At 39.7% G+C, this 23,061-nt stretch overlaps 1 protein-coding gene and 1 long non-coding RNA gene across 6 annotated transcripts in view; one reads left to right on the plus strand and one right to left on the minus strand.

Annotated features, from left to right (window-relative positions):
* LOC128702389 (uncharacterized) overlaps positions 1-15,789 on the minus strand; it is a 53,781-nt gene extending 37,992 nt beyond the window's left edge. Inside the window, exon 1 of the long non-coding RNA XR_008409097.2 lies at positions 15,320-15,789. This is a non-coding gene — a long non-coding RNA (uncharacterized lncRNA). The remainder of the gene's footprint in view (positions 1-15,319) is intronic.
* LOC128702387 (lysocardiolipin acyltransferase 1-like) overlaps positions 1-23,061 on the plus strand; it is a 39,071-nt gene that overhangs the window by 7,168 nt on the left and 8,842 nt on the right. For 3 of the 5 annotated variants that reach the window (XM_053796630.2, XM_070102119.1, XM_070102122.1), the window contains exons 2-4: positions 17,230-17,410; positions 18,559-18,685; positions 22,473-22,677. In XM_053796630.2, the coding sequence (XP_053652605.1) occupies positions 17,247-17,410; positions 18,559-18,685; positions 22,473-22,677 (496 nt within the window). In that variant the 5' untranslated portion in view covers positions 17,230-17,246. Of the gene's footprint in view, positions 1-12,806; positions 12,940-17,229; positions 17,411-18,558; positions 18,686-22,472; positions 22,678-23,061 lie in introns of those variants that run through there. The other 2 variants (XM_070102120.1, XM_070102121.1) reach the window with 2 other exon arrangements.

Here is a 23,061-nt window from a genome sequence, read left to right on the forward strand (position 1 = left end):
CGCCAAGGTATTGTCCAGTGTGGGTAGATTGGTAAAGCACTGTGTACCTTGTCCTAAGGTTCGAGTCTCCTTCAGCCAGAGATCAGTGTTTGTGTATATTTCGCCTGCTCTCGCGAATTCCTTGCATTGTTCAAATCTCTAGTAAGGCTGATGCATGCACGGGATGAGATGAAAAGCTGTAAGCATTCTCCCTGAAAGCTGGCTGCCTTGGATCAAACGTGTAGCGCAAGCTACACGCCAAGGTATTGTCCAGTGTGGGTAGATTGGTAAAGCACTGCGTACCTTGTCCTAAGGTTCGTAGGTTCGAGTCTCCTTCAGCCAGAGATCAGTGTTTATATATATATATATATATATATATATATATATATATATATATATATATATATACACACACACACACACATGGGGACCCCTCATCCTCAGTGAAGATAATTTTCTTATCCTACCATCCCCACGGTCTAGGCTTACCAGCCCATCATCATAGCCATTGCACCACGGAGGGCCATTAGGTTTCCCCCACCTAGACTCCTGGGCAGGTTGGTGATGGCCGCTAACGAGTTTTTTAATGAGAAACTTCGATCCGGCCAGCAGCCAGTCATCAATTCTGGTTCTTGTCCCTATGCAACTTGCCAATGTGCCGAAAATTCGTAATTAACGAAGGTAACAATTCATTGGATTGATCGGGATTCAAACTCATGGTGTGGAATTAACAGCCAGATGGGCGGGTAATGCCAGACTGCGTGTACGTTCGTGCTTTTACGTACGTACATACTCAATATGGCTTGTTAATCTCATTATGGCGGGTGAGGGAGTCGTCACTCCCTGACCTCCAGGAGTGTCTTGGACTCCTTATCCTCCAAATCAAGCGCCACCTCCTGACACAATAAGGAAGTTTATTTAGATACAGGTACACCTTAGTACAATTGTGATAACTAGTAACATATGTGTAAATTACCTAGGATAACCTCACGCTACCTCTATGCAACCAATAACAGCAAACAAAGTTGCCCTCAGTGGGTCAAGACAATTATACCAGTTACTGCTCCAATTTATATAAACTGGTGCAATATCAATGTAATATCTGTTCAGAGTTATACAAATAATGTAATGTTACAAATCCATGCACATTTTCACAAATCCAAAAACTGCCCTACTCTTAGCGCTCCTGTGATTCATTTTTTTTTTTTCAAATTCAAAGTTTATTCTCTAGAAGGATTACAATGCTGAGTTTACAGAATTTGGTTATTGTGTGGTTTACATGTAGTAAAATAATAATTACAGAGTGTACCACTAGAACACCTAGCATGGCTAGGAATTTCGGGCAGACTTAGATTAAATCTTAAGTTTAAAATATTACAAAATTATGAGGTAAGTTGGTATTATGGCTAAGTGACTGAATACTAGTTTGTGAATTTAGCAATGTGAATGCTTTTGTTTTGGCACTATACATAGTTTCAGTATTGGAGTATCACAGGCCAACTTATGACTAGTTAAGATTCATTATTTTGAGATTGAGATTGATATTTCTGTTTATGGTTAAATGGGTGAGTGAGTGTAAGTGTGAACCACCAGGTGGTATTCGTGTAATTAGTTGACAGGGTGTATCAGGGAGATAAGATGTTTTCTGATGGTAGTTTTGAAGGTGATGAATGTGTCTGCAGTTCTAGAGTTTTCAGGTAGGGTGTTCCAGATTTTAGGGCCTTTGACATACATTGAATTTTTGTAAAGGTTTAGTCGGACACGGGGAATGTCATAGAGATGTTTGTGTGTGGTGTTGTGCCTGTGGGTCCTGTCACAACTATCAAGAAAGCGTTTTAGGCCAAGGTTAATATTGGAATTTAAGGTCCTGTAGATGTAGATTGCACAGTAGTAGGTGTGGATGTTCTGAACAGGGAGTAAGTTTAGATCTATGAAGAGTGGGGGGGGGGGGGGTGTTGCCAGGGATGGGATTTAGTGATTATTCTTACTGCGGCTTTTTGTTGGGTTATTATTGGCTTTAGGTGTGTTGCTGCAGTTGAACCCCAAGCACAGATAGCATAGGTGAGGTATGGATATATAAGTGAATGGTATAGTTTGAGAAGGGCAGTTTGCGGCACGTAGTATCGTATCTTGGAGAGGATCCCAACCGTTTTGGATACTTTTTTGGTTATGTGTTGGATATGGGTGCTGAAATTCAGGTTGTTGTCGAGGTATAGGCCTAGGAATTTGCCCTCATTATGCCTGGCAATTAGAGTGTTGTCGATCTTAATGTTAATTTGCGCATCTCCTGCTCTGCTACCAAACATAATGTAGTAGGTTTTGTCAGTGTTAAGCGTAAGTTCATTGGCTGTCATCCAAGTCGATATTTTGATCAGCTCCTCATTAACAATGGTGTTGAGGGTGGCAAGATTGGGGTGAGAGATGACATAAGTCGTGTCGTCAGCAAAGAGAATGGGGTTCAGGTGTTGAGATACGTTTGGAAGATCATTGATGTACATGAGGAAGAGCAGGGGACCAAGGACACTTCCCTGCGGAACTCCAGTATCAAGTAGCCGTGTTGTTGATGCTGTGTCTTTAATGGTGACATACTGATACCTATTAGTAAGGTAAGATTTGAAATATGCAAGCGCATGGCCTCTTATACCATAATGGTCAAGTTTGTGGAGTAGGATGCCGTGGTCTACTGTGTCAAAAGCTTTTCTTAGGTCAATAAAAATTCCTAGTGGATATTCCTTATTTCCAATGCTGTGTAAAGCAGATCTAGCATTTTTATGATTGCATCGTTAGTGCTTTTATTTTTCCTGAATCCAAATTGACAGGGGTTGAGTATGTTTTGTGCCGTTATAAATGAATATAGTCTCCTGTGCACGAGTTTCTCAAAGATTTTGGATAGCAATGGTAAGTTTGATATTGGCCTATAGTTGTTTAAATCTGTAGGGTCACCACCTTTAAGTATTGGTGTAACCCTTGCCGTCTTGAGTAGTTTCGGGAAGGTGCTAGTTTCTAGTGACTTGTTAAAAAGTAATGAGATAGCATGCGAGAGGACATGGGCCGCTCGCTTGTACAATAATGGTGGGACATGAGACAGATTCCCTGAGTTATTTTTAAGTGACTTTATAATCTCGGTGACGATGTACTTTGAAGATGTTCAATGATATTGCCACAAGACAAATGTTCGGAAAGCCCTATTCTCTTTCCTCCCTCCATCTCTCCCTCTCACTCTTCCCATATCCCTTCCTCTCTACCTTCATCTCTCCCTCGACAGGTATTTCTCTGCCTCCCTCTTTTGCTCTCTATCCTTTCTGCCTTTCCATCCTTTTCTCCCTCCCTCTCCTTGTTTTTACTCTTCCTCTCAGTTCTTCTTTCTGCTCTTTTCCATCTTTCTCTGTGCCTCTCTCACTAACTTTTTTAATAAGGGGAGCGCTAAACCTGTACGGATCAGATTTCGCCCGGGGCAATCAGATTCGATCAAAGGAAGCGAAGGTAAAAACCAGTTCCTTCGATCAAGAACTCCCTCACCGATATCAAGGATATATATATATATACATATATATATATATATATATATATATATATATATATATATATATATATATATATATATATATATGCAGTCTATACTTCCTACATCTCAACTAAATGCTCAAGTTAAGGTGTTAGGTTTAAAGCCTATCGACTGCATGCAAGTCATTAAACCTGCAATTCACCTATAGGCTAACATTAACTATTTCGAGTACTGACCCTAAAATTAGAAATTAAGGTAAATTGTGTATATAGATTTATATAAACCTCTGTATACACACTAAGACATACACGTTTATATATCATATATCTGGATATACAATTTGACATATCTGCGTATATACACTTTTGTTTATACAATGAGATTGAAACCTCTATATATATACACAATGAAATAAGCACATCTATATAAACATTGCAACTAAGAATGACCTCTGTTTACATTTTGCATAACCTACTATTAACATTAACATATCCACTAACTTTGTTTTTGAAGTTCCTGAAGCTGTGGCGTTGTATAGCCCAAGCTGATCACAACGCTGATTTAGTTAACGTTGATACAGTTACGATCAGTATCTGGCAGATATATTCCCTTAAACTGAGATAAACCTTCACCACAACAACACTCGAGCACAAACTACTCCCCCGCCCCTTTGTTCATTACCCAGAAACGAAACCATTCTGCCCTCTGATGGTCAGATTTAAAGCTTATTTATTACACGAGAGTCATTAAGACTGCATTTCCACTGTACAACATTAGTCAAGGAACACTTTAATCACTGAAATATTAAGCAAACTCTCAAGTGCATATACACACACACTGAAAAAGAGATGCATCCTTCGGTGTAGACAATAAGACATGCATCGTACGGTATATACACACTGAGATACACCTCGCGGTGTATACACACTGAGATTTCGTGTCATATACACCTCACGGTATATACACACTGAGATATACACCTCACGGTGTATACACACTATGAGATATACACTTCACGGTGTATACACAGAGATATACACTTCACGGTGTATACACACTGAGATATACACTTCGCGGTGTATACACTGAGATATACATTCCACGGTGTATACACACTGAGATATATACACTTCACGGTGTATACACACTGAGATATACACTTCACGGTGTATACACACTGAGATATACACTTCACGGTGTATACACACTGAGATATACACTTCACGGTGTATACACACTGAGATATACACTTCACGGTGTATACACACTGAGATATACACTTCACGGTGTATACACAAAGATATACACCTCACGGTGTATACAGAGATATGCACCTCAGTGTATACACAGAGATATAAACCTCACAGTGTATACACAGAGATATACACCTCACGGCGTATACACAGATATACATCTCACAGTGTATACACAGAGATATACACCTCACGGTGTATACAGAGATATACACCTCACAGTGTATACACAGAGATATACACCTCACAGTGTATACACAGAGATATACACCTCAGTGTATACACAGATATACACCTCACAGTGTATACACAGATATACACCTTACAGTGTATACACAGAGATATACACCTCACAGTGTATACACAGAGATATACACCTCACAGTGTATATAGAGATATACACCTTACAGTGTATACACAGGGATACACACTTTACAGTGTATACACAGATATACACCTCAGTGTTTACACAGAGATATACACCTCACAATGTATACACAGATATACACCTCACAGTGTATACACATAGATGTACACCTCACAGTGTATGCACAGAGATATACACCTCACGGTGTATACAGAGATATACACCTCACAGCGTATACACAGATATACACCTCAGTGTATACACAAAGATATACACCTTACAGTGTATACACAGATATACACCTCACAGTGTATACACAGAGATATACACCTTACAGTGTATACACAGATATACACTTTACAGTGTATACACAGATATACACTTCAGTGTATACACAGAAATATACACCTCACAGTGTGTATACAGATATACACCTCACAGTGTATACACAGAGATATACACCTAACAGTGTATACACAGAGATATACACCTCACAATGTATACACAGAGATATACACCTCACAATGTATACACAGAGATATACACCTCACAGTGTATACACAGAGATATACACCTCACAGTGTATACACAGAGATATACACCTCACAGTGTATACACAGAGATATACACCTCACAGTGTATACACAGAGATATACACCTAACAGTGTATACACAGAGATATACACCTCACAGTGTATACACAGAGATATACACCTCACAATGTATACACAGAGATATACACCTCACAGTGTATACACAGAGATATACACCTCACAATGTATACACAGAGATATACACCTCACAGTGTATACACAGAGATATACACCTCACAATGTATACACAGAGATATACACCTCACAGTGTATACACAGATATACACCTCACAGTGTATACACAGAGATATACACCTCACAATGTATACACAGAGATATACACCTCACAGTGTATACACAGAGATATACACCTCACAGTGTATACACAGAGATATACACCTAACAGTGTATACACAGAGATATACACCTCACAGTGTATACACAGAGATATACACCTCACAGTGTATACACAGAGATATACACCTCACAATGTATACACAGAGATATACACCTAACAGTGTATACACAGATATACACCTCACAGTGTATACACAGAGATATACACCTCACAGTGTATACACAGAGATATACACCTCACAATGTATACACAGAGATATACACCTCACAGTGTATACACAGAGATATACACCTCACAATGTATACACAGAGATATACACCTCACAATGTATACACAGAGATATACACCTCACAGTGTATACACAGATATACACCTCACAGTGTATACACAGAGATATACACCTCACAATGTATACACAGAGATATACACCTCACAATGTATACACAGAGATATACACCTCACAGTGTATACACAGAGATATACACCTCACAGTGTATACACAGAGATATACACCTCACAATGTATACACAGAGATATACACCTCACAATGTATACACAGAGATATACACCTCACAGTGTATACACAGAGATATACACCTCACAGTGTATACACAGAGATATACACCTCACAGTGTATACACAGAGATATACACCTCACAGTGTATACACAGAGATATACACCTCACAATGTATACACAGAGATATACACCTCACAGTGTATACACAGAGATATACACCTCACAGTGTATACACAGAGATATACACCTCACAATGTATACACAGAGATATACACCTCACAATGTATACACAGAGATATACACCTCACAATGTATACACAGAGATATACACCTCACAATGTATACACAGAGATATACACCTCACAGTGTATACACAGAGATATACACCTCACAATGTATACACAGAGATATACACCTCACAGTGTATATATTACTGTTTTCGTACAGATGATTCACGCTTTGAGTCTTGCAGCAAATAATAATAATAATAATAATAATAATAATAATAATAATAATAATAATGAAATAATGATAATTGTAGTATATTTACGAGAGGCTAGATTTCATATATAAATTTTGCTCTAATATTATATTCAAGAGGAAGCGATAAACCCATAGGGGTCATACAGCTCCCCGGGGATAACCAGCATTGATCTAAGGGGAGGGTATCTCTATTTCTTGGATCAAGAGCCCATCACAAGCATCAAGGCAACACCCCTTCCCCTTTCCCCACCTTTTAAATAAGGCTTTTAGTAATACAAGAAAATTTGCCTGTCTAATTTCTTGAACAAAAAACAGGAGTCAAAGCTTTGACAATATATTACAAATTCCAAAATTATTAATTCCCTTTTGCATTACATAATGAGATCATGAACAGTTAATTACGCAGATTAATTTATATTACTATTATTATTACGAAAGACTGGAAATATATTATAATTTATTATTATTATTGTTATATTATTATTACTATTATTTATTGTTACTATTATTATTTATTATAGTATTATTATTTATTATTATAAGACTTAATATATGTATACTATTACATATACATACAAAACAAGGGTGAGTGCTAAATCTGATATTTTAGTGTTTTAAAAAGCTGTCTTTTCTGCTGGTGGACTCTTCATCCAAGGAATTATGAAGTACCCTACCCTTCTTCAGCTCAGAATGGGTTACCTCCAGTTCCAATGTGATTCCTGTGGGTTTTGCTCTTTTCCGTAAATATAATAATAATAATAATAACAACAATAATAATAATAATTCAAAGCAAAACAACTAATCTGTACAGGATATGTACAGTTGCGGAAAAAAGTTCCTGGACACTCTCACCTGAGCAGAAATAGTATCAGGCAACTCAGAGTAGTTAAGATTATTTTCATGGATGAATTAGCACAGCTTGTAACAGTGATGACTGACATGACAAAATTAATTGCCGGCATCTTCTGTGTATCTATATGAAAGTAGATTAATGAAGGCAGACATGAAATAATCACCGTTTGGGGTTTATATCCAATATTATAAAACCATAAAAATTATTTGAAAAGGTGACCAAATATACTGAAGCATAATTCTGCTGGACGAGCTGGGTGATTAAGTGAAACTCGCTATACATAATGTATAATTGTATAATGTATAATTTAAAATAATACTCCACTAATCAAGGTGTGCTGTAAAATTAAACATGTTTTAGCTAATTCTTGTGCTATTATTCAATACATAAATAATAACATTCAACTGTTTAACGTTCAATACTCTGAATATAGTGTGCGTGAGCGTGTTAGGAGTGAATGGAGACGAATGGTTTTTGGGACCTGACAAGCTGTTGGAGTGTGAACAGGGTAATATTTTGTGAAGGGATTCAAGGAAACCGGTTAGCCGGACTTGAGTCTTGGAAATGTGAAGTGCAATGCCTGCACTTTAAAGGAGGGGTTTGGGATATTGGCAGTTTGGAGGGACATCTAAACTGTCGTATCTGAGCGCCTCTACAAAGACAGTGATTATGTATGAGTGATGGTGAAAGTGCTGAATGTTGAAAGTTTTTTCTTTCTTTTTGGATCACCCTGCCTTGGTGGGAAACGGCCGACGTGATACACACACACACACACACACACACACCACACACACACACACATATATATATATATATATATATATATATATATATATATATATATATATATATATATATATATATCTACTTTTTAATAGATGCACAGAAAGTAGTGTCAGTTAATTCTGTCAACCAGTCACCATCGTAGTTACAAGCTGTGCTAATTCATGCATGAAAATAGTCTTTACAACTCTGTTTACTACGTAAGAGTTTCCCAGGAGAGAGTTGATGAACTTTTTTCCGCAACTGTACCTCACGGGAAATGCATTATCTTATGTGGGACTAATGTACCCCAAGAACAAATGGAAATGAATTATTGATTTTAAAGACGACGCCATCATGTTTGAGGTGAAGTAATTACTTGTGCCAGAAGTCACACCTGCAAGACCGGAGTTATACCTTCCAGAGTTCCGCATCTTACCTACTGTAAGACCTAGTACATGTTATCTACTGTAACAGCTATTACATCCTACCTACTGTAAGACCTTGTACATGTTATCTACTGTAACAGCTATTATATCCTATTAGAACACCTAGTATATCCCAGTTACTGTAACTAGTACATGTTGCCTACTGTAACACCTAGCACACTGCCCACTGTAACAAAGTGTAGAATGAGCTGGACGAGAAAGTGATGGTAAATTCAAAACACGATTTTTTGAGAATGTACGATAATATCAAAGATTCCAGTAATGCCGGGCCAAGTATCTTAAATGGCGGCGTCAGGAGCAGAGACTCGACCCCCTGCAAATGCAACTAGGTAAGTACGATTGGAATACTGCAGACAATAGTGAAAAGACAAGTACTGGAATACACACAAACATATGCAACCATCTGTGTGTGTGTGTATGTGTGTATGTGTGTATGTGTGTGTGTGTGTGTGTGTGTGTGTGTGTGTGTGTGTGTGTGTGTGTGTGTGTGTGTGTGTGTGTGTGTGTGTGTGTGTGTGTGTGAGTGTGTGTGTGTGTGTGTCTACAGATGAATACACAGATAGAGTGTAAAAATAATACTTGTTTTTATCCAACTCAATAAAAGTGTTTATATCCAACTTTTATCACGTTTTTCCAGTACAACCGGGAAGCTCCGAACTGACAGGTACACACAAAACCATATAAGTGGTCGCTCACTTTCCTAGAAAAAGTAAGGGTAAGTCGTAGCTGACTGGCACAGGATTTCACTTAATTGGCACCAGTACATCCCCAGGTAACACAAGCACATCCCCAGGTGACACACCAGGTGACACCAATAGAGCATCAGGTGACAATAGACCTCTTTTTAGCACTGATGAACAGAGCCTCAGTTGTGGACCGCAATATACTATTCAAATGTTACCTTTTATTTCTTCCTCCTGGGTTCGTTTATGTGAATGATCAGTGTTTATTACGTTCACCTGTTTGCCTAACAGTAAATATTTTACTAGCGGAACGAAAGTTTAAGTCAATGTATGCAAGTCACTTATTCAGATTCAAGTTGTCCAAACAGACCATCGAGTCAACATGCGTTCGCTGCTGTCGTAACCACAGGAATAGCGGTAGCTGTTGCCGTGACCACAAGAGGAGCAGCGGTCGCTGCTGTCGTAATCTCAGAAGTAGCGGTAGCTGCTGTTGTGACCACAGGAGGAAACAGGACCAGGGCGCTAACTGCCCAGGGTCATCTCATGACCATGATCCGTCAGATGGTCTGAGACCATCTGACGGATGGTCTGAGACCATCTGACGGATTCTGTTTTATTCATTGCTGCTTGAAGGATGGGGAATACACGTATGGGGGGGGTAGGGACAGGAACACATGTGGGAGGGGGTATACACGCGCACCCACGGTGAATAGGGCAATCAGATGATGCCAAGTATAGACTGGAATAATTACTTTCCTAGATGACATATCAGCGCGCTTGTCTCTGCTTTCTTTCATCGTTCATTTTCCTCCACTCTTCTCCTTTCGTCTTTTCCTCTCATCTGTCTTTCTATTTCCCCCCTTCTCATTCCTCTCATTTATCCTTCCTTCACCCTTACATCTGTTTTCCGCCCATCGCCGCTTACTTCTGTTGTCTATCCATCTTCCCTTACCTCTGTTTTCCTCCTCATATCAGAATGGAGAAACAGTGCAGCAGACCTACTGTCCCATACAAGTTAACTTCCAGGGAGTCACTGGGCTCCAGATTGCCGGTCAAAGATGTCCAGTCAGTTTGAATAAAGTTAAAATCCCCTATTACTATACAGTCTTGGAGAGTATAATGTGTACGTAAACACAGAAGTAGACCATACCCCCGGCCGGGATTGAACCCGCGGTCATAGAGTCTCAAAACTCAAAACTCTATGACCGCGGGTTCAATCCCGGCCGGGGGTATGGTTTGTTTGCAGTCGTGTCATTACGATTTCTTGAGTCACAGAAGTAGAAGCTGAAAACTCATCAGGTTCTTTTACTGTGTAAAGGTTGTTGCAAAGAATACAAGTGGAATCAGCTAGGAAGCGGCTCACCCTATACATAATTTCAAACTGTAAGTTTAGGCACAGGTACACATAAGTACAATTACCATACATAGTGTAAATTACCTAGGATAGCCCCAGAAAAGTTTGTGATGTAACCGATTCCTGTTGTCATCACCAGGCTTGCCCGGCCCCCAGACTAGGCTGTTGGTACTAGCAGCAGAGTTCAAAGTAGGCATTCGAATTAGATATGGTACAACCTAACCACTTCATTCTGTAGAGGTTGTGTTTTATTCGTCAGGAAACGGGAAAGTGACTCCTGACATTTTTTTTTACCAAACATAATCCATTTAAAAACAAACATAACCCGTATAATAACAACGAATCACCACACACTGTGTCCTGGGACATACCTAATTCAATCGAAATTAAAAACACGGGAAGTAATTAGAGTCTGCTAACTACACATATACACAATCACACACGCATGCAAATTAATTAAAGAAGATAGGGCACTACAAGCGCAGCCTCTGTAACTAGGACCGGGTAATTACACCGCGCAAGAAATCATGCGTCGCAAATTTAATCAAGTTCTGTGATAAAAGACCTGAAGCAGGATCCATATGACTTACTGCCGACACTGGTGAAGGAACAACACAATTTGCAGAACACCCTTTGATATGAACAACGTTTTGCCCTTTGTAGAGCAAAAATTAGAAAGTAAGAAAAAGCTTGTTCTGCAAGTACAACCCATCTTTTCTTCACATGTTTGTAGACAAGACAAAGACTGGATGGGTAGGTAAACTACATGTTCCTAGAATTTGAACGCCTTTGGTGCCTCACAAAGTTTGCACACAGGAAATGCAAGTCCTCGACAAACAAAAGACAGCTATCAATATTATATAACTTGTGGGAATATCATATAGTCAATTTTATATAACTTTTGGGAATCAGGAGAAAAACTTGAAACAAATGAGGGAAAACACGGAAAAATTAAAAGAATGGTCCGGTAAATGGCTATTTCAGTATATTTTTAAGTTCATGGTGATGAAGATGTAAGAAAAAAAAACTAATACAATATTAACTGAGAAAGAGAGAGCGAGAGAGAGAGAGAGAAATAAGAATCACTACACGTAGCAACACCTGACGTCGTGGAAAGAGATGCTCTTTTTTGCTGTCGCTGTAAGAAGGTATTATCAGGATCTGCAGACAGCTTTGCTGCCTCCACCTGGGATTTTCAACACGCTGCCATGCTTTTGCTTATTGTATACAGTAAAAAGTTGGAAAGCATTTTGCAAATTTTCCTTTCTCCTGTTGAGGTGGGGCCCAATACCTAGGTTGGCATGTGGTGCACAATAAATTATTATAATAAAAAAAGCGCTAAACCATAAGGGTGCACAATAAAAATATATTAACCCTAATAACCACACTGAAGATATATGTTTGCATCCCCCGTGCTAGAGAGTATAAATAAATACAAGTGCAGGTGTAAGAGTATTAATAAATTTAAATACCTGATTCACACCTCTCCCCTCAAAAAGAAAAGTCCCAAAAATATCACATTAATGAGAGGTGATGACAGGAGAACACCTGTCACACACGTCACTCACCCGTCGCCACACACCTGGCCACAACACCCATGTTGATACACACTATTACCTTCATGGCTCCGCACCTCCAACTCCTCGTTGCCGTCTCCAGTTACTGAAGTAACCTGACCTACACCTCCGTATCACAGCTCAGAAAAACAACAAACAAAAGAGAGTTCGTGTTGTCGTCCTCCGGGGAAGTTAGTCAAAGGTTAAACTTCGACGCTTTCTCTAGGTTGGTTTACCCTTTAGGGTTTTGAAGTGGATATATTTATTGGCCAAAACAATCTGTAGCGTTACCCGAGGCAGCCCATCCTTGTACAAGAGTAAAGTTTCCAGTTTATTACATAGCGACAGTGTACTGTTGTGTGTTTACCTTTCTCTGGTTACTATAGTACGTTCACCGTTAATGGAATTACTATGAAAGCTGATTATTTACGGTTAGGGTATGTCGAGTAAAATAACTTTAAAGAGGGAATGCTGAGGTCCGAAAATTTTATTATTACATTAAAGGGGAACCCTATACCCGTAGGGGAAGACAATTAGATACGATCTAGTGAAAGAGGTGGTTTAAATTTTTGGGGTCAAGAGCCCTTCACTAGCGTAAATGACGAAGTCTGATGAATTTAGCCCCTCATGGGAGGTTCCTTGATGCTGGTGAGGGGCTCTTGATCTATGGAATTGGATCTGTGCTCCAGTTCCCTGAATTGAGCCTGAATACCTTCCAACCCCCACATGCGCTGTATAATCCCTACTGGTTGAGCGCTCCTCCATGATTATAATAATAACGATGAATTTAGCTTAGTCTGTGCCAGCAGGAAAAATACACATAACACATCTTACGACAGCCCTGTCGTGGATTTTTTTTTTACAGAATAAAAATTCTTAGAAGGTTGTAGAGCAGTAAAAGTCAATTAAAAAAAATGAAAACATGTTTTTATGGTGTGATGAAGGTTGAAAAATTTAGTTTAGGCTGCAACAGCAGACTAAGGAAAATCTGCCTCTGCTCACCTTGCAATAAAATTGGTACTTTAGTGTTAATCGACTGTTGTAGAAAGCATCACCAATAATGTGTTAGAATATTCAACCCCAGTGAGAGTCACATTTTGCACAAAATGAAACCGAGTAAGAAAACTCGTGACCTGTTGCAGTATTCAAGTGTTGGGTACAAGGTGTCTAATGGCAATTAGAAAATAATAAGGCGTGGTAGTCTTCATAACAAAGTTTGGTGTGATCTTTATAACCAGGTCTGGCACAGTCTACATGACCAGGTCTAAAGTTGTCTTCATCACTAGGTTTGGCGTGGTCTTCATGACCAGGTCTGGTGTGATCTTCATGACTAGGTTTGGCGTGGCCTTCACGACCAGGTCAGGTGTGTTCATGACCAGGTCTGGTGTGGTCTTGATGACCAAGTTTGGCGTGGTCTTCATGACCAACACGAGTGCATCTCGAGATATCTCGTCTTTTCACTTCTCCAACGGCAAAATCGAATTGCATTTTAGGTCAAATTTTGTTCATGTCCCAGTGAAGACGGGATGCATGGCTCACTTAACGTTGCTCTAATGATCAAACCGGTTCCCAAGCCGGCCGGGGAGGGATCAGGTGTAGACAGAGAGAATCGAGTGCCAAGGAGAGGAATCCAATGGCTTCCTAGACTATTTTCGTGAACGTTAATCCTATTACACGCTATTTTATATCGGAGAATGAAGCAGTAGAGCTTATAGCATAAGCTTGAAATATATTTTCTATACTAACTACAAACTACTATTCTGTTAAAAAGTTGGTGATGTACAGAGACGGAGATGAACAGGGACAGGATGGTACCTGTGATTGACAGGTGGTGCTGATGCTTGTGACTGACAGATGGTGGTGATTGACAGGTGGTGCTGACGTTTATGACTGACAGATGATGGTGTTGGTGATTGAGAGGTGGTGCTGATGTTTGTAACTGCCAGGTGGTGCTGATGTATGTGACCTACAGATGGTAGTGGTGATTGACAGGTGATAGTTGTGGCTGTAAGCAGGTAGTAATGATCCTAGTGACTGGTAGATAATGGTGGTAGTCACAATACTGACAGGTGGTGGTGATGACTGGCTGATGGTGACAGTGGTGGCTTGAAGCAGATAGTAATTACCTTGGTAACCGGCAAATAATGAGGATTCCAATGATAGACAGGTGGTGGTCGTAACGAATGACGGGTGACAGACAGATGATGATGCTGGTGATTGACAGGTGGCAGTGACCGTGGTAGAAGTCTTGGGGACTTTAATGCGGGTTATTAAAAAAAGCTATTTGTCCTGGCCAACAAATAACTTCTTACTAAAAAAAATACCCTGGTTATTTCACTCTACCAAAGTCCCAAAGGGAAGAAATTTGTAGTTCACATAGTTATGCAATGCAAATAATGAACACACGAATAAGCAGTTTAATAAATAAATATGGTAAAACTGAATAACTCCCATTAAAACCACCAAACCAACAACTCTCATTAAAACCACCAAACCAACAATGTTTTCAGAGAAGCTACAACAAATCAACTCACGCCAGATGTCAGTCCAAAAACAAAAGATATAAAAACCAAAATATTCGGAAACCGCCACAGATTCTTACTTACAAAATCAATGTATTAAATGCCATACTCCTCGCAACCTAGTCGCACATTTTAGAAGGGAAAACAATTTGAGTACACTGCTCATCACACTTATTTTACAGGGAATAAAGCGGGCCACCACCACAGCCTCGTTCCAAACATGGCCGCCAAGAAGTTACATGCAGTAAGCGTATTCGAGTAATTTATTCTAATCATTGGCTGTCTCCTCAAGGAAGGTGTCTTGATGCAGATGAGGGGCTCTTGATCCAAGGAATTGGATCTGACCTTCCCTTCCTTGGATCGAACCTTATTCCCCCAGGCGCTATGATTCTTACGGGTTTAGCGCTCTCCATGAATGAAATAATATTCAATGGTTATGGCTCGTTGATAGATTGCTATTGGACCCTTACAGGTTTAGCACTTCCCCTTGAATATAATAGTATCAATAATTTTAATTTGATAAAGATCCCAAACCTATCTGGCCAGTTTATCTCAATTCTACTACCAAAACACCTCCTCACACACACTATAATCACATATAATATATTTTACTGAAGCATGCCTGAGAAATAGTAGTGATTCCGAGATTTCCTTCAGCTGAAGAACCTTTATGAAGTAACAAGTCTTGCATATTTCTCCCAATAGCGAGCTCAGGAGATTGTGGATTCTTAACAGTTCTTGCGACTCTGGTTGTGGTGCTGTTGAATGAACAAACTACGGCGATTTTAGTGCCTGGAGGCTGGTGTGGTGCTGTGGGTGACCGACTTGCAATGATTCAGATAACTAACAAGTTCTGCTAGTGACAGGCGGAAGTGTGTCCCAGAGGGAGGCGAATGAGGGTGGTAGGGAAAGGGCAGAGGGTAGAAAAGGAAAGGGGCAGAAGGTGGAAAAGGAAAGGGGCAGAGGAGGGTGGAAAGTGAAAGGGGCAGAGGAAGGTGGAAAGGGAAAGGGGTAATGAGAGGGTGGCGAGGATAAAAATGGGGAGGAGTGGGGGGGATGTGCATACGAAACGGTTGACGAGAAAATAACATTTCCATATTAAATTAAAGGTGACGCGGCTGGCTTGCCTGGCGGCTCACCAGCAGCATATCCTAGTACCTTCCTCCAGCCTGCTCGACCAACGCTGCTGCAACACACTTGTCAGGAAATTCCAGCTTTGCTGCAAAGAAACATTTTAATTAAGCTTCCAAAGCTACTGAACCAATAGTGGAATACTTGATGATATCCTCACTGTTAGCTCAGGCTGATAGATTTCATCCTGTTTGGTGAAAGCATGTCTATCTTAGCTTCCCAAAATTTGACTTTCACATAACAACCCGTCATTCAAATTTAACTGCGCGTGTGGAGATGAACGGACGAAGATTCAGTATATGCCCGTGCTGTCAAACGTAAGCCATTCTTTTTTTATTCTCAAGTAATCATACGAAAATATAAGCTAATAAACGTTAATCTAACTTATTATTATTATTATTACATTCAATGGGAGGGGGTGCTAAACCAGTATGGGTCATACAACGCCTAGGGTAATGGGAGGCAATTTTCTTGGATCATGAGCCCTTCTCGGTGTCAAGGAACCTCCCTCGAGTAGTTAGCTAATGTGACATTTGAATAAATCACAGTACCGTGCAATGAGCAATTAAAAACCCACAATTAGGAGGAAACATTGGATGATGTTTCGGTCCTTCCTGGACCATCAAGTAGCGGTGAGTAACAATGTTCCAAGATAGACTGAAACGTCATTTAGTTTTCTCTTGAAATTGTGAGCTAGTTGTCAACATCAGGCTTCTCATCAGTTGGCACAATAGCCTTTTATTGCATTTAAATTCGATACCCCATTAAAGTTGTTCTTATAATTAAGAATTTGTTTAAACGTTTCTTCTAATACACCTACCCAGAACTCACAAAAACTAACCCTGGGTATCCCCTTCCAACAGGTACAAAGACCTATCTGATGATGACGGTGGGTTTACCAGAGGTGGGCGGCGGCACTGAGGTAACAACAGGAAGCATCGCATCTAAGCAAGAGAGACCAAAGTCCTTGAATGTGAGGGGAGTAGACGTGATGGCGGTGGGCTGGCAGGACTGGCTCAAGGGCATTGCCTTCGTCGTTATGTGGTAAGAGCACTAGTTTCCTGTAGAGGAAATGGGGAAAGTTAGTGCTGCCCACCTGTCTAGATACTGCTATCATTCTTGCAGATTTCAATGGTTCCTTTTGCAAATTTCTTATATTTGCTTGCAACAGATAAGTGAACTGTAGATATAACATCAGACGTACTCCTGTAAACCCTTTCGGGGCCTAGTTCCTAGGTCTATTGTGTATCCATATGCTCCTGTACTACCGTCCACGGGATGGATATGGGGTGCACAATAAACTAGCCACTTAGGGGTTAAAATCTAAATCTGTTGCTGAACCACATCGTTGTGGGATTTGCGGCCGATTTTTTTAATGAAATTAAAATTCTTTTTATTATTATTTTCAAAGCATTATACATAACTACACTGAGGTTAAATATGTTTACATAGCTTGTGTAACCTGCCCCCCTACCCAAGTTTAACTTAAAATAAAAAAGGCAGTATTTAAAGTTATAAGAAACATTAGGATATTTACGTTTGGAACGTAATAAACTAAAATTTGATACTTCCTTCTGCCAGTTGGAAAATTTAAGTAGGCAAGGATGAATTGCTACCTTGTAATTATGTATGAGGGTACTCATGTGTAGTACATCTCAACAATTATTAGTATTGGTAGTTTAAATTATTGTAATCAAACCATATTAACAAATTTCCTGTTCATTTAATGAAGCAATTATGCTTATTTTCCCCGGTATGTACACAATGATTGTATTCATAGAAAGAGCTAACCCACTTATTATAATATATAACATAAATCAAGTCTCATTAAAAATAGTTAAAAGACTCTTTCCTAAGTCTTACTACAACCACTTTTTTTTTTTAAGGTAAACACACAAACACACTTTTTTTCCAAGTTTCCTGAATTCCGTGAAATAATGTTTTTTTTTTTATAATTTCACAAATAACACGTACTTAGGAGACGAGCCTTGTAGCCACTTTTCGGTCTGTCCTGTATTAATGTCAAGTTACAACTGATGACAGAAACGTCGTCTAATTGCGAATTATTTGTGATTTGTTCCAGCCATGGCATTGTGACTTGACTTATTTTTATTCTCCATTTGACAATTTCATCGTAACAAGAAAATTACTGCCAGTCTTTAATAATAAACTCATTAAGTATTCACTTGTAGGTATGGGTCGATTTTAATGGGCTTCTTCTCCCTGTACTGCCCCATGCTGCCCCTGCTGGTCATCTCCCTACCCATCTACAGGAAAGCCACCGAGATTGTCTTCACTATGTGGGAGTGTTATGCTGTGGTGAGTCGCTCTGTTTGTGTACACACACACACGCGTACAAACATATACGTATATATATATATATATATATATATATATATATATATATATATATATACGTATATATATATATATATATATATATATATATATATATATATATATATATATATATATATATATATATATATATATACGTATATATATATATATATATATATATATATATATATATATATATATATATATATATATATATATATATATATATATATATACGTATATATATATATATATATATATATATATATATATATATATATATATATATATATATATATATTAGGTACCACCTCTAGAACTGTCCTGGGGACCCTCATCCTCAGAGAAAAGAATAAACTTGCTTCAGGGAAAACTCAAGGTTCTCCCTGAAGCTGTTTGAGAATTTTCTCCTACCACCCCCTATATTTAATATATATTTTATTTAAAGACAAAATACACACACACACACACACACACACACACACACACACACACACACACACACACACACACACACACACACACACACACACACACACACACACACACAGAAAACTGGCTTCTCGAATTCAATCCTGCCAAATGCAAAGTCATGAAGATTGGGGAGGGGCAAAGAAGACCGCAGACAGAGTATAGGCTAGGTGGACAAAGACTACAGACCTCACTCAGGGAGAAAGACCTTGGGGTGACCATAACACCGAGCACGTCACCGGAGGCACACATCAACCAAATAACTGCTGCAACATATGGGCGCCTGGCAAACCTGAGAATAGCGTTCCGATACCTTAATAAGGAATCGTTCAAGACACTGTACACTGTGTATGTCAGGCCCATACTGGAGTATGCAGCACCAGTCTGGAACCCACACCTGGTCAAGCACGTCAAGAAGTTAGAGAAAGTACAAAGGTTTGCAACAAGGCTAGTCCCAGAGCTCAGGGGAATGTCGTACGAGGAAAGGTGAGGGAAATTGGACTGACGACACTGGAGGACAGAAGGGTCAGGGGAGACATGATAACGACATACAAGATACTGCGGGGAATAGACAAGGTGGACAGAGATAGGATGTTCCAGAGAGGGGACACAGAAACAAGGGGTCACAACTGGAAGCTGAAGACTCAGACGAGTCACAGGGACATTAGGAAGTATTTCTTCAGTCAGAGTCGTCAGGAAGTGGAATAGCCTAGCTAGTGAAGTAGTGGAGGCAGGAACCATACATAGTTTTAAGAAGAGGTATGACAGCTCAGGAAGCAGAGAGGGAGAGGACCTAGTAGCGATCAGTGAAGAGGCGGGGCCAGCTGAGTCTCGACCCCTGCAACCACAATTAGGTGAGTACAATTAGGTGAGTACACACACACACACACACATATATACATGTATATATATATATATATATATATATATATACATGTATATATATATATATATATATATATTATATATATATATATAATATATATATATATTCTTTGTTTCAACACACCGGCCGTATCCCACAGAGGCAGGGTGGCCCAAAAGGAAAAACGAAAGTTTCTCCTTTTACACTTAGTAATATATACAGGAGAAGGGGTTACTAGCCCCTTGCTCCCATATATATATATATATATATATATATATATATATATATATATATATATATATATATATATATATATTCAAGAGGGAGTGCTAAAATAGTTGAGATCATATAGCCAATAGGGAATGGGAGATAATCATGTTTGATCCAACTAAAGGAAGACTAATTCTAGTTCCTTGAATCACGACCTGTCATCAAGGAACCCGCTCCCCCCCCCCAACTGATGGGTGGAAAGAACCAAGTTCGGCGATAGAGGGGAAACTGCTAACTTGGATCCAAGGAGAATGGAAGTAATCAGGTTTGATCCGAGGAAGGGGAAGGTTGTCCAATTCCCTAGAGCTTGAAAAAAATATAGATAATTCTGAATCCCATTTTTCCCCTGCGCAAACTGAACGAATTTATTTTTAATCTTAAGCCTGGTGGACCCGCCACCACCCTCCCCCTCTTCCCTTATGTCAACAATTCCCCTCTTTCCTCTTAACCCCTTTCCCCTCGTCATTTTTAATTCGACACAGTTGGTGTAAACATCTGAAGTGTTTAAGAGTCCCTGCACGTCAAGGCTGGAAGTAAGGTAAGGTACAGTAAGTTTTCCGCTTTTCGTACCTGTCAGAAATAACGTACAATAATTCTGTACCGTACTTAAAAAAAACTGTAGGTACTGTAACGTACCGTTCTCTCAGCCTTAAGGTTAGCAGTACGGTATGGTATTTTTTTTACGTTTTTTGTACCTGTCAGAAATACCGTTCTGTAACTCCTTATGGTACTTGAAAAGAAATAAATCGTACCATACCGAATTCCATACCGTACCGTTCTGCAAACCTTGCTGGACGTACGGCGTCAGAAGGTAGCCAAGCGTCACTCGAGGCCAGTTTGACTCATGAGGCATAGTGCTCGCCCCAATTTCCTTTCTAATTCTCATTTTTGATAATGGTAGACATCATGATCCTGATGATCATATTCTCACTCCTGACTCAGTTTGTGGTATTTTTTTTTTTTTACAGTGTTACTGTTGCAATTGTGGCTTGGTGTGCGAGCGATGGTGAATTTCTTGAAAGAACAGGCGCCCGAGAACAACTCGCGCTACCGTCCACAGGATGGATATGGGGTGCACAATAAACTAGCCACTTCGGTGGCAAAATCTAAATCTAATCCGAGAACAACAAAATTCCAATTATATTATGCATGGGAAGCGCTAAACCCGCAGGAGTCATGCATCCGCCTAAGCAGCAGTTGTAATGCACATACAGCTCGAAAGGGGGAGGGGGAAAGGGAGGCATTCAGGTTCGATTCAAAGAACTGGAGGAAAAGTTCACTTCTTTAAATCAAGAGCCCCCTTTCACCTGCATCAAGGCACTTCCCTTGAGGGGACATGTAATAGTAACTCCAGCTCTGCTGTAACAAAACCTTTAAAGCTGCTGCAGTGGAATACTTGACGATATCCCCATGGTCCTACTGACGTCTCTCAGTTCAGGCTGACAGATTTTATTACCCCATGCATGTAACTCATCCTGTATGATGAAATATAACAAGGAAACAGTTAGCTTTCATGCCAACAATGTTAAAGTCCTGGAGAATAGGTAGGAACAGACTGCTGATGTATGAAGTTTTATTAAGTAAGTATTCTCCACTTCCTTTAGATGACCCGTAGGAGTTATAGCAGATAGCCAATAAAAAAGATAATATATGTTAAGTACAAGGACACAAGTCAACTAATTTTATTGTGATAACGTTTCGCTCTCCAGGAGCTTTGTCAAGCCTGGAGACCTGGAGTGTACCTAGAGAGGGTTTCGGGGGTCAACGCCCCCGCGGCTCGGTCACAGACCAGGCCTCGTGGTGGATCAGGGTCTGATCAACCAGCTGTTGCTGCTGGCCGCACATAAACCGACGTAGGAACCATAGCCCGACTGATCGGGTACTGACCTTAGCTACGTGCCTGTCCAGCGTCTTCTTGAAGACAGCCAGGGGTCTATTTGTAATTCCCCTTATGTATGCTGGGAGGCAGTTGAACAGTCTTGGGCCCCTGACACAATAAAATATCGTATTAGTTGTACTTGTGTCCTTTTACTTAACATATTGTCGGCAATTCTACCAACATTATTACAAGATGATATATATATATATATACAATATAGGAGACTGTATGATTTAAGGATATCTACTTAACAATATTTGAGAGTGTTCCTTCCCGTGCAGGCGCTGATGGAGGTGGTGTTTGGGGTGAGGTTCTTCTTATCCGGGGACTTGATCCGTCCTGAGGAGACCTCCATTATCATCCTCAATCACAGGAACCGTCTCGACTGGAACTTCTTCTGGGGAGCGCTGGCCCACGCCACCTACCCTCCAACACACAACTGCAAGATTGTCCTCAAGTCTGGCATCAGGAAGTTCCCAGGACTCGGTCAGCGACATGTGATTATTATATTCTTGGGAAAGCTCTAAACACGTTGGAAGGTCATACAGTTCCTAGGTTGTGGGAAGTAATGAGATTTGATCCGAGGAAGGGGAGGAATAGCTCTAACTTCTTGGATCAAGAGGCCCTCGCCAGCATTAAGGCACCCCGTAGTAGTGTCGCATGAATTTGCACTTTGTGTTGTTTATACATATTTAATACATATCTATGACTGATGAAGTTTATCTCTTTATAGATTATTCTTAACCTTTAACTCCATAAGACAGTAATTATTAGTTGTGAAGACTGATTGTTACATTAATGGGGAATGACAATCATGTTTGACATATGAGCACCTCTCTAGAATCAAAGCCTTTCATCACTATAATACCT

This window comes from Cherax quadricarinatus, chromosome 80 (assembly GCF_038502225.1).
Source record: "Cherax quadricarinatus isolate ZL_2023a chromosome 80, ASM3850222v1, whole genome shotgun sequence".
In the NCBI taxonomy this organism is placed as follows: Eukaryota; Metazoa; Arthropoda; class Malacostraca; order Decapoda; family Parastacidae; genus Cherax; species Cherax quadricarinatus.